General features: G+C 52.7%; 5 protein-coding genes across 5 annotated transcripts; 2 read left to right on the top strand and 3 right to left on the bottom strand.

Moving 5' to 3' along the window:
* Nucleotides 1-231: 231 nt before the first annotated feature.
* BDW74DRAFT_145703 (uncharacterized protein) lies at nt 232-1116 on the bottom strand (the record flags this gene model as incomplete). The annotated part of the gene is made up of 1 exon (XM_073723219.1): nt 232-1116. The coding sequence occupies exon 1, from the start codon at nt 699-701 to the stop codon at nt 234-236; it is 468 nt and encodes a 155-aa protein (XP_073587702.1). The 5' UTR covers nt 702-1116.
* BDW74DRAFT_75676 (cytochrome P450) lies at nt 1027-3216 on the bottom strand. The gene is made up of 2 exons (XM_073733638.1): nt 2749-3216; nt 1027-2693 (listed from the first exon to the last, which is right to left on the bottom strand). The coding sequence occupies exons 1-2, from the start codon at nt 2941-2943 to the stop codon at nt 1353-1355; spliced, it is 1536 nt and encodes a 511-aa protein (XP_073587701.1). The 5' UTR covers nt 2944-3216; the 3' UTR covers nt 1027-1352.
* A 671-nt stretch (nt 3217-3887) lies between these two features.
* On the top strand, nt 3888-6295 carry BDW74DRAFT_174199 (uncharacterized protein; the record flags this gene model as incomplete). Its single annotated transcript, XM_073727980.1, has 9 exons — nt 3888-5289; nt 5336-5423; nt 5476-5588; nt 5638-5685; nt 5733-5767; nt 5822-5910; nt 5963-5998; nt 6046-6099; nt 6145-6295. 9 exons carry the CDS (start codon nt 3888-3890, stop codon nt 6293-6295), a joined length of 2016 nt encoding a protein of 671 aa, XP_073587700.1.
* A 59-nt stretch (nt 6296-6354) lies between these two features.
* On the bottom strand, nt 6355-8458 carry fahA (fumarylacetoacetate hydrolase FahA). The gene has a single exon (XM_073733639.1). The coding sequence runs from the start codon at nt 7977-7979 to the stop codon at nt 6684-6686; it is 1296 nt and encodes a 431-aa protein (XP_073587699.1). The 5' UTR covers nt 7980-8458; the 3' UTR covers nt 6355-6683.
* hmgA (putative homogentisate 1,2-dioxygenase (HmgA)) lies at nt 8383-9877 on the top strand (the record flags this gene model as incomplete). The annotated part of the gene is made up of 4 exons (XM_073727979.1): nt 8383-8450; nt 8502-9005; nt 9059-9709; nt 9757-9877. 4 exons carry the CDS (start codon nt 8383-8385, stop codon nt 9875-9877), a joined length of 1344 nt encoding a protein of 447 aa, XP_073587698.1.
* Between the last annotated feature and the right edge of the window lie 119 nt (nt 9878-9996).

The following is a 9996-nucleotide window of genomic DNA, read 5'->3' as shown; positions in this document are numbered from 1 at the left end:
TGCCAGCCGAAGGTCAATTATCGCACCTTCCTTTTTCGGTTCTGTCCATCGCACCTTCCCTGAACTGGCATACTCTATTGAAAGGCAAGAGCGACCCTGACTGCTTACTCATAGCTCCTTCCTCACTGCTAGCGTGCAAGCGTAACTAGGTATATAATGCGCTGTGCCAGGATTCACTGCGAGTGAAGACAGAGCAAGACCGTCAAGCTGTTGGTAAGCACTAAGCACATAGATCATAGATCATCGGATCGTTTGCTCTCTAGCCCTATGAAGAAAGAAAACCCCGGCGAGGGGAGCGATAAATCCCCGTGCAGTGTACGAGGGCCGTCAGCGTCTCCTGGATTACGCCGATTTACATACGGTACTTTGGACAGGTACATCGAGAGCGAAGTACACTTGTATCCTCCCTCGGCCTCGCCGCTGCTAACCCACGGGCCACGGGGGCCTCGACTCGCCGACACTCTATCTCCGATCCAGGGTCCTGATCCTTTGACGCTGTAAGCATGAGCTCGATGAGTGTGAGTGTGAGCGTGAGCGTGAATGTGAAGATTAAGGATTATCCTTGGGTGGATGTCACTTGGACGGATAGGTGGTGAGTTGGTTCTTCTTACCTGGACGCGATTATGGCATCGTGCCCAGGATCCAGGTATATTGAGACAGATGATAGCGGCTATGATGAAACACGACACGTGCGGCTCCATCGATCGCCGGTAAGGCCGGTATCTAATAGGCAGGAGGATCCCTGGATTGAAGGGATGCGATGGGATGGGTTCAGATCAGACAGGGCCGGGGCAGGACCGGCCGGGCACCTGCAACTGCAGCTGCACGGACACCGAGTAATCAGGTCGAAGGGGGGATGCCGATCGAGCTCAGGGTCACCGGATCGGTGTGTTGGCAGACCAGGCATGCACGGGCACGGGGTTTTGGCCGGGAGATACTTGTCTGTGGTACCGATAGCGGGGGCTGCTATACCCCTCTATTATTAGGTGTGTTAAGGTGCATGTGCTTACTGCGGATTATTGGTTTGGTACATCGGTTATGACATAGACGAGCAGATGATGGATGGGTCGTTATCACGTTCTATCTAGGTTTTGATATCTAAAGGCTGGGATCGCGGAAGTCATGGTGAGCCTATAGTGTTGGTTTTAGCGGGCAGGTTTATCTTGATTTGAGGTCGTTCATGCCGGGTGCTGAGTTGGCATGCAGCGCAGCGTGATCGCGGCTAGTTACATCTGATATCATCTCGAGCTTGCATATCCTGGAACCATTCAATCAACGTCAACGTCAACGTCAACGCCCATTACTATTACATGTCGTGGTTATATTAGATACAGTTGTCCAGCGATCATCGCCTATGACCGCTCGGGAAAGCGCCGCTCCCAGCCAACAACGGCCGGCTTTGTAGGCCCCATGAACATGGACGAGTAGTCAGTCGCGGGGACTCCGGTTTCTCCGTCCACGTTGTAAAGCTTCAGGTTACGCACGATCGTCGCGACTATGACACCTAGGTTGACGTAGGCGAACTTTTCACCTATGCATCGGTGTCGACCGCCGCCGAATGGGAGGTACGGGCTGTTCATGCGCTTGGACACCGCGCCGTAGCCGTAGTCGATTAGCTCTCCCTCTTCGTCGTCTTTGTCCGGCCGTTGGCTCTCCCAGCGGTGTGGATCCCAGACGTTCGCGTTGGGGAAGTACTGGTCGTCGAGCGCCGTTGCGCCAGGGGATGCCAGGAGAGTATGGCTGGTCGGGATAACGTAAGATGTGCCGGGAACTGGGATCGGGTTCTTCACCTTGCGGAGGATGGAGTGGATGGACAGGTGGACGCGGAGGGTCTCCTTGATGACGTTCTGATGCAGCGGGAGAAGATCAAGATCTTTGTACTGCAGGGGCTCGAAGAGGCCGGTGCGCGGGTCATGCTTGAGGTTGTCAAGCTGCTCCTGGTACAGCTCTTCCATGATTTGAGGCTCCGAGGCCAGTCGCAGCAGAATCCACGCGCTGATTGACGAAGACGAGTGCTGACCGGCCATGAGAAGGGTGATCATGATGTGGGCGATTTCCTTGTCTGGGATTGGGTTTCCGTTCTTGTACGTGCTGTGCATCAGGTTCCAGATCATGTCTTGCTCTTGTGCGTCTGGGTTCTTGCGTCGCTGGTTGATGATCTCCATGTATGTTTCTCGCATGCGAGCGTGGGCTATATCACGTTTGCGGTTTTGGGGAAGCGGTGCCCATGGAAGGATAAAATTGATCGGGGTAAATCCCATCTCCAAGTCATGGAAGAGGTCGGCGAACTCCGCGGTGAGCTTCTTGCGAACTTCCTTCCCTTGCAGTGCGCTACCGGCAGTGTAGATGGTGAGCTCAGCCATGGCAGCAGGAGCGTCGAGGACACCAGAGTTTCCCTTAAATTGTGGAGATGTCTTGAGATAGTCCAAGACCTCCTTTTCGATCAATGGGACATGCGATTCAAGCGCGCTTTGTGAGAGGCCGAACTTGATGAACTTCTTCTGCTCCATGAGCTTCGAGTTGGGGCAGTCGTACACGACGTCGGATCCGAAGACGGGTGTTGTAAGTGGTGCGTAGACCTCCTCTGCATTGAGATCTTTGAGCTTTCCGTTGAGAATGAAGTCATTGCCCTTGACGCCCATGTATACCGTCATCTTCTTTCCGAGCATGATAAAAGTGAAAATGTCGCCATACTAATGTTGTTAGCCTAGCGCCTCGAGATCAATTAGTTAAAAAAGTCTAGCACACCTTTTCCTTGCACGAGAAAAAGAACTTGTATGGGTTCATTCCATAGCTCAGCGTACTGCCCACAAATGGAACCCAGTGAAACACCATTGGAGGCTCATTCTTGCTGCGAAAGAGAACCTGACGGACGACATTGACCAGGATCGCAGCGACAACACCCACAAGAGCGTAGGTACTGAACAGAGTTGGGGACAGCATAATTGAAGCTGCTCAGATCATACTCCGTAGATAGAGGAAAGACGAGAGAATGAAATAATAGACAAGATGCGATCGGTAATCTGGCCATGTTGATTGAGCGAGCCCCTGCGTTAGCTCCAACGCTTTCACGAATCACTGCAGCCTAACCAGCTCTCCCCATAATCCGTATGGTTCGGTCGTTTGATGCATCTGATGCTGCTCCCTTCTTCTTGGCGGCCGGGAGCTGTGGTGCCGGGTCAGACCATCAGGCCATGCATCGTCCATTCAAAACAAGCAAGTCAAGGGGTTAGCATTGTTTAGGGTCCATATTAGCTTTTACACAGCCTCAATAACCACCGAAATTCTCAATTCGGAACCTAGAGGCCCTTAGCTGTGAATTTGTGCATCAGTGCTCGAAAATGCTTCTCTTCGCCTAAGAGACATGCATCACCTCGGCCTAGTCATGGGCGAGGCAGCCTCCGGAGAGGGCTCCGTTTATCTGGGTGGGATCAATCACTAATGTCAATAGATTACGAAGGGTGCCTGAATCGATGGAATTAGGGAGTTGAGATCCTAGAGCTCAGAGAAGCAGTGGATTGTGGAACAGTGATCTCGGGATGTTGAGGGGAGATTGGTTTGATGCCTGAGAAGCATTTCTGCTGCCTGAGGCTGCACTATGTACTTGCTCCCCAAAAGGCTTAGCGCCAGATCCACAACCAAGAACCTGACGCAGCATCATCTCTACAGCCACACTGACTCACGGTGCCACACTATTATTACTCACTTCGACTCATAGTCCGCCTGAGGCACTCTGGCACAATATATGTAGCTGCTGGTTTGGGACAGTTCTCTAGCTCCAGACGTTCTTCACATTACATAATCTTCCCAAACAACACCCCAAAGCCTCGTTCTCGCTTATAGAGCCCTCCCGGTATAGGTACAGAATCCGCTAAACATACGACACAATGACGGGCTCGACAACTCCCAGCAATACTGCCACAAATGCCGGGCAGCGGCCCATCTCACGCACAGAGAGCTCGAACCCGCGAGCATTCCAGATCAACCAGCTCAAACGGCGCTTTCGTCCCACAGAAAGCAATGATGAATTGGGAAGCACATTATCTTTCCAGCTAGTCCCTTCAGATCCAGACTTTCCTTTCGAACTGGAGCGCTTGCAATGTGCTCTCTTCATTCCCTTGACGTATCCTGCACGAGGTAGACCTTCGCTGAAGGTGTCAAATCCTGAAATCGGAGCCGCGTTCCAAGAGAACATCTCGCGAGGTTTTGACGATATCGTCGACAGTTCGCTGAGAATGAGCGGGCGTGGAACCCTGCTCAACTGGATGAACTCTCTTGACCGACACCTAGAGCGTTTACTTACCACCACTGAGCGGGGACCGACGCTCAAGTTTGTACACAACGCTCGGAAGGAAGAGCCCAGCAAAGCTTTGGTGGATGACTTGAACTCACTAGCTGTGTCTCCAGAAGTTGAGCCGAAGAAATATGAGCCCCCGGCACCAGTCGAGGTACGTCCTGTCTATACGGCGTTAGAGCGAGCGCAGGCGGAGAAGCGAAGAGCGGTCGAGACAAAGCAGCTCGAGGCACGCCTTGGAAGGCTGCCGCTGTTCCAGAAAGCTAAAGACGGTCTTTCGTTCGTCATACCCATCCAACCCACTAAAGTTGATCGACTTCCAATTCCACTCAAACCAGTCAAGACCGTCAAGCTTACCGTACCTTCACTGTATCCGCTCGAGCCTAGTTCCATCGAGCTACAAGGGATCCGTGGTAGTGAGGCGTACGCAGTGGAAGTTGGCTTTGCACGGTGGTTAAAGGATCACTTGCAAATGAACTTGGTGTCTCAAGTCAATTACCTGGCGAGCAATATCCATAATTTTGCGAAGACGGTGGTTGAGGAGCCTGTCGAAAAACAGCCTGAGCCCGAAACCACGGTTCCAGATGAACCGCAACCTCCTGTGGAAGAGCATCCGCCTACGGACGAAGACAAGCCACATCTTCACGTTATTCAGCGACCCCCGGAATGGACCGTCGGTGAGAGTGGAAGTGGCAGCGAGGAGACGGAGATCACCAGCTCAGAAGACGAGTACTCGGACGACGAAACAGATGGTGGTGCGTCAATCCCAGATCTACCAGAGCCCACGACCGAACACGGCGTTGCACTCTCATTTCCATTTCTGGAGCTCTACGGCATCGAGCTTCTAGAGCTTGTGGGTCTCTACATCACAGTCAAATGCGACAGGTGCAAGGAGCAGTTGGATGTGCGAAACATACCCCAGACCAAGGATAGTGGCGGCGTTCTTTCCCCGAAGGTTGAGACCTGCAAGAAATGCACAAACACCATGAGCATAGGTAAGATCTGCTCATTTCGGGAAGAATGAGTTGCTCATAATCTTAGGATTCCGTCGGATGCTGATGCATTCCAACTCCAACCGTGCGGGCTACCTGGACCTGGATGGCTGCACTGTCATTGATCTTCTCCCTAGGTTTGCAATACCCCTCATTCGTTTAGCCTGCATAGCACTTACATCTTAGTAGTGGGTTTATCCCGACGTGCGCGGAGTGTTCAACCCCATTCCCAGGACCTGGGGTAGTCGCAGTCCGAGGCGAGAGCGCCATGGCCAATTGCCGCCAGTGCCATCGTAAAATGGGTACGATCGTCCGTCTGAAGAGTTACAAAGCCAAAACTGACTATCACAGTGTTCAAAGTGCCTGAAGTGAAGTTCCTCAAAGTGGGGTCCGCAGCCTGTGAGTTACCTTAAGTAGCCTTACAACTTCGAGTACTGATGTCGTAGTCACGTCTCGGGATCGCGCTCCAGCGCGGAAGAAGGTACGTTCCTAGCCTGCCCTTGAAGATATTAGCAGCAACTGACTATCACAACAGCCAAAGGAAGTTCTCGGTATCGTAGCAGGCCAGGAACTACCCCGTCGCGGTCGATGCATGCACTATAGCAAAAGCTACCGCTGGTTCAGGTACATTCCTTTTGTGACTTACAAGCACGCTCAATATCTAAACCCCTTACAGATTCAGCTGCTGCCAAAAAGTCTTTCCATGCGACAAGTAAGCAATCCCCTGACATTCACTTACCAATATCTAACAACAATCAGATGCCACGACGCGGCCACAGACCATCCGAATGAGCACGCCAACCGCATGATTTGGTAAGAGCCCAAACTCATTTACCTCAACCCCGCTAACACTAGCAGCGGCTACTGCTCTCGCGAGCAGATTTATCGCCCGGAGAACTGCGGGATCTGCCGCTCGTACCTGGTCGGAAAGGCAGGGAGCGGATTCTGGGAAGGAGGGAAGGGCACTAGGAACAAGACTCTGATGAGCAGGAAAGGCACGTGCTCGTAATCTCTTCTTTTCTTCCTGACTTCGCTGACGCTGACGTGTCTCAGATCCACGGAAGTATAAGCGCCGACCAGGTTCTACGCCCGGCGGCACCAGTTCTTCAAAGAAGAAATGAAGACATCCTCATACCAGGATTCTGTATTCTCACGGCATACTCTCAAAATATGGAGAATAAGTAAGCGCATATGTGACTAGCGGTAGTCCATGGTTACCTAGGTAGTGTTGCGATCAAGGTCAGCCTGGGTTAGGGTTAGGGGTATGCACCAACACTGACTCTACTGGGATGCTAGGTAGACTCCTATCGCAACTTTATGGCATATGAATCATATATTTTATTCATTCCCTGAGAACATGCATATCCTCGTTCTATTTTAACCATACTAAATCCAAATTAGAAGTTCAGCTTCACAGGTGGCACGATGGTTCCAACACAATCGCCAAACCCTACATAGTTCCCTTCCATGCCCGCCTTACCACGAAGAGTCACTGTGTCACCGTCCTCCAAGAAAAGACGCTCCGACCCGTCTGCAAGCTTAATGGGGTTCTTCCCGTTTGTCTGCTCAAGGAAGCTACCTTCAGTCTGGTTCTCCTTGCCGGAGATCGTACCACTACCGAGAAGGTCTCCGGTGTTCAGGTTGCACCCTGTGATGGTATGATGGGCCAGCATCTGAGGGAAAGAGTACAGGAGGTTCTTTGCGTTACTATGGGAGATCACAGTAGGCTTGCCGCCTGCGTTTGTGACTTCGACCTCGAGCGGGATGTCATAGGCAGTGTCGGCCCGCTTCTCCCGCAGATACGGCAGGAGGGAATCCCTGTTTCCGGGCTCGAGACCGGTGGTGCGAAAGGGCTCGAGAGCATCGACCAAGACTACCCAGGGTGTGATTGTTGTTCCGAAGTTCTTTGCGTTGAATGGGCCTAGAGGAACGTACTCCCACGCTTGGATGTCGCGAGCGGACCAGTCATTCATTAGCACCACTCCAAAGATATGGTCTTCCGCATTGTCGATGTGGACTGGGTGTCCCAAGTCGTTGGGTGTTGAGACGAAAAACGCCAGTTCTAGTTCGATATCGAGCTTCTTGCAGGGGGAGAACTCAGGGACTTTAGGGTTTGCGGCGGGGTTGGTCAAGATTTGGCCTTGGGGGCGGTGGATAGGTGTGCCAGAAGGAACCACGGACGAGGCACGGCCGTGGTAAGCCACGGGGAGGTGCTTGTAGTTTGGCTGCAGTGCGTTATCTGGTCCACGGAAGAGGACTCCAATGTTGTAGGCATGGTTAAGGCCGGCATAGAAGTCTGTGTAGTCGCCGATCTGCAGAGGGAGGTGGTTGGTCACCTCGGACAGCGGTATAAGTGCCTCCTGCTGGAGCGTGGCATTGTCTTTGAGTATCTGGGGGAAGGGCGTCTCTGTGCTGAAGACTTTCTGGATGTATTCGCGGACCTGGCGGTGCACCGGTCGACCGAGGGCTGCAAATGCGTTCAGAGTGGGCTGGCTGAAGACGTTTAGGTGGGACTGGATGGCGGGAAGCTGAGAGAACCCGCCGGAGGAGGCAAACGCGCTCAGGTTCAGAGCATGGTCTCCAATTGCAATGGCCGGGACTCGCGATGAGATCTTCGACGATGAGATGATACCGAATGGGATGTTCGCCAGTGAGAAGGGCGAGTTCTTGGGGATTTGCAGCCACGAGGCCATTGTGATGAAGCAGCGAACAGGATAGGTGATTTAGAGTGGGGAGAGTGATGAGACAAGGATTAGAATGAGGACAGACAGCAATTAAAATGCCGTTGACGCAAATGTCGACATTGAACAAGAGCAGGAGGGATTCCGTGGGGAGGGGGCAGGACTGCGGAATGAAGCCGCCCCCGCTTATTGCCGGCTGTTGTCTCCCCTCGCTGGGACTCCCGACTTTCCGCTCCCCCTCACGGTCGCCATGATGCGATGATCGCCGCTTTCGGGCGGATCGCGGTAATTCATCTACCATGTCGTGGCCGGATCTGGGCTTTTACAACTTCCTTTGCTCAGTCCTAGCTATATAGACCGGCTCCTCACTGTCCCGCAGCACTATAGTCAAAGCGACAGACCCCAACCCACCAAAATGCCGGTCACCAATTTCTCATGCAAGGATCCATACACTTACCAGAATGGATTCGATTGTTATCACGAGTATGCTAGTGCAGTGCGGAACTAATCGTGGTCGCGAGCTAACGTACCTAGATCCGAAGCCATCGAAGGCGCACTTCCCATAGGACATAACTCTCCTCAAAAGGCCCCGTACGGCCTATACGCCGAAAAGCTCTCAGGAACGGCCTTCACTGCTCCCCGGCACGAGAACAAACAGACCTGGGTTTACCGTATCCTTCCCGCCGCAGCGCACGAGAACTTCATCGAAGAGGATGCAAATACCTACCGCACACTCTCAGACTCCAAAAAGCTCCAGCACATTCCCAATCAGCTGCGCTGGGATCCATTCGACTTGGATGAAACGGTCGACTGGGTACATGGGTTACACCTAGTGGCTGGGTCTGGAGACCCTACTATAAAACAGGGTCTAGGCATTCTGCTCTATGCGGCGGGCAAGGACATGGGGAAAGAAGCTTTCTACTCCGCAGATGGTGACTTTTTGATTGTCGCCCAGCATGGCGTGCTGGACATCCAAACTGAGCTTGGCCGGCTGGTGGTTCGGCCGAACGAGATTTGTGTGATTCCTCGCGGTGTAAGGTATGTACTGCCGCCCTGACCCTGACATTGCTTATGCTGAGCTGACAAAACAGATATCGTGTCACCCTCCCTGATGGTCCCGTGAGAGGTTACATCTGCGAGCTCTACCAAGGTCACTATCAGCTTCCCGAGTTAGGCCCTATCGGTTCCAATGGCCTTGCCAATGCGCGCGACTTCCAGGTACCAGTGGCCTCTTTTGACGATGAAGAGGAGCCGTCGGAATACCGGCTATATAGCAAATTCAATAACCACCTCTTCTCCGCACGTCAAGACCATACTCCATTCGACGTCGTCGCGTGGCACGGCAACTATTATCCATACAAGTACGATCTTGGCCGCTTCAACACTATTGGCTCCGTCTCATTCGACCACCCCGACCCCTCTATCTACACCGTGCTCACTGGTCCATCTGATCATGTGGGCACTGCAATTGCCGACTTTGTCATCTTCCCACCGCGCTGGCTGGTCGCGGAGAAAACCTTCCGGCCCCCATGGTACCACCGCAACACCATGTCCGAGTTCATGGGCCTGATTACGGGTAATTACGATGCGAAGACTGGCGGCGGATTTCAACCTGCCGGTGCAAGCCTGCACAATATTATGAGTGCGCACGGGCCGGATATGCATGCATTCGAGGGCGCAAGCAATGTCGATCTAAAGCCCGCCAAGGTCGGGGATGGTAGTATGGCATTCATGTTTGAGAGGTATGTGGGCCTTGACTTATTGAGCTCAGGTGGCTAACTTCGTATAGTTCTCTTATGGTTGGTGTGTCTGAATGGGGTCTTAAGACATGTCAGAAGGTGCAGGAGGAATATAATGAGCATAGTTGGCAGCCCCTGAAGAGGCACTTCAAGGACCCGAGGAAGTCGTAGAATGTTTGGCTATTTTTTTGTTTATCTCTTGCCATATACCAAGGTCTTGATTAGGATCCGCCTTTTCTAGTGACAAATCGGTGGTACACTGCTTACATTGGTGGAGTACGATAAGCTTG

This window comes from Aspergillus multicolor (genome assembly GCF_047715735.1).
Source record: "Aspergillus multicolor strain CBS 133.54 unplaced genomic scaffold BDW74scaffold_3, whole genome shotgun sequence".
NCBI classification, from domain to species: Eukaryota; Fungi; Ascomycota; class Eurotiomycetes; order Eurotiales; family Aspergillaceae; genus Aspergillus; species Aspergillus multicolor.
This window is presented reverse-complemented; position numbering and strand designations above follow the sequence as displayed.

Bases quoted from the DNA above. Each gene is read 5' to 3' on its own strand.
- BDW74DRAFT_75676 (XM_073733638.1), bottom strand. From the start codon at position 2,943: ATGCTGTCCCCAACTCTGTTCAGTACCTACGCTCTTGTGGGTGTTGTC. The intron at 2,694-2,748 runs GTGTGCTAGACT...TAACAACATTAG, and splicing joins TTTTCTCGTGCAAGGAAAAG to TATGGCGACATTTTCACTTT.
- fahA (XM_073733639.1), bottom strand. From the start codon at position 7,979: ATGGCCTCGTGGCTGCAAATCCCCAAGAACTCGCCCTTCTCACTGGCG.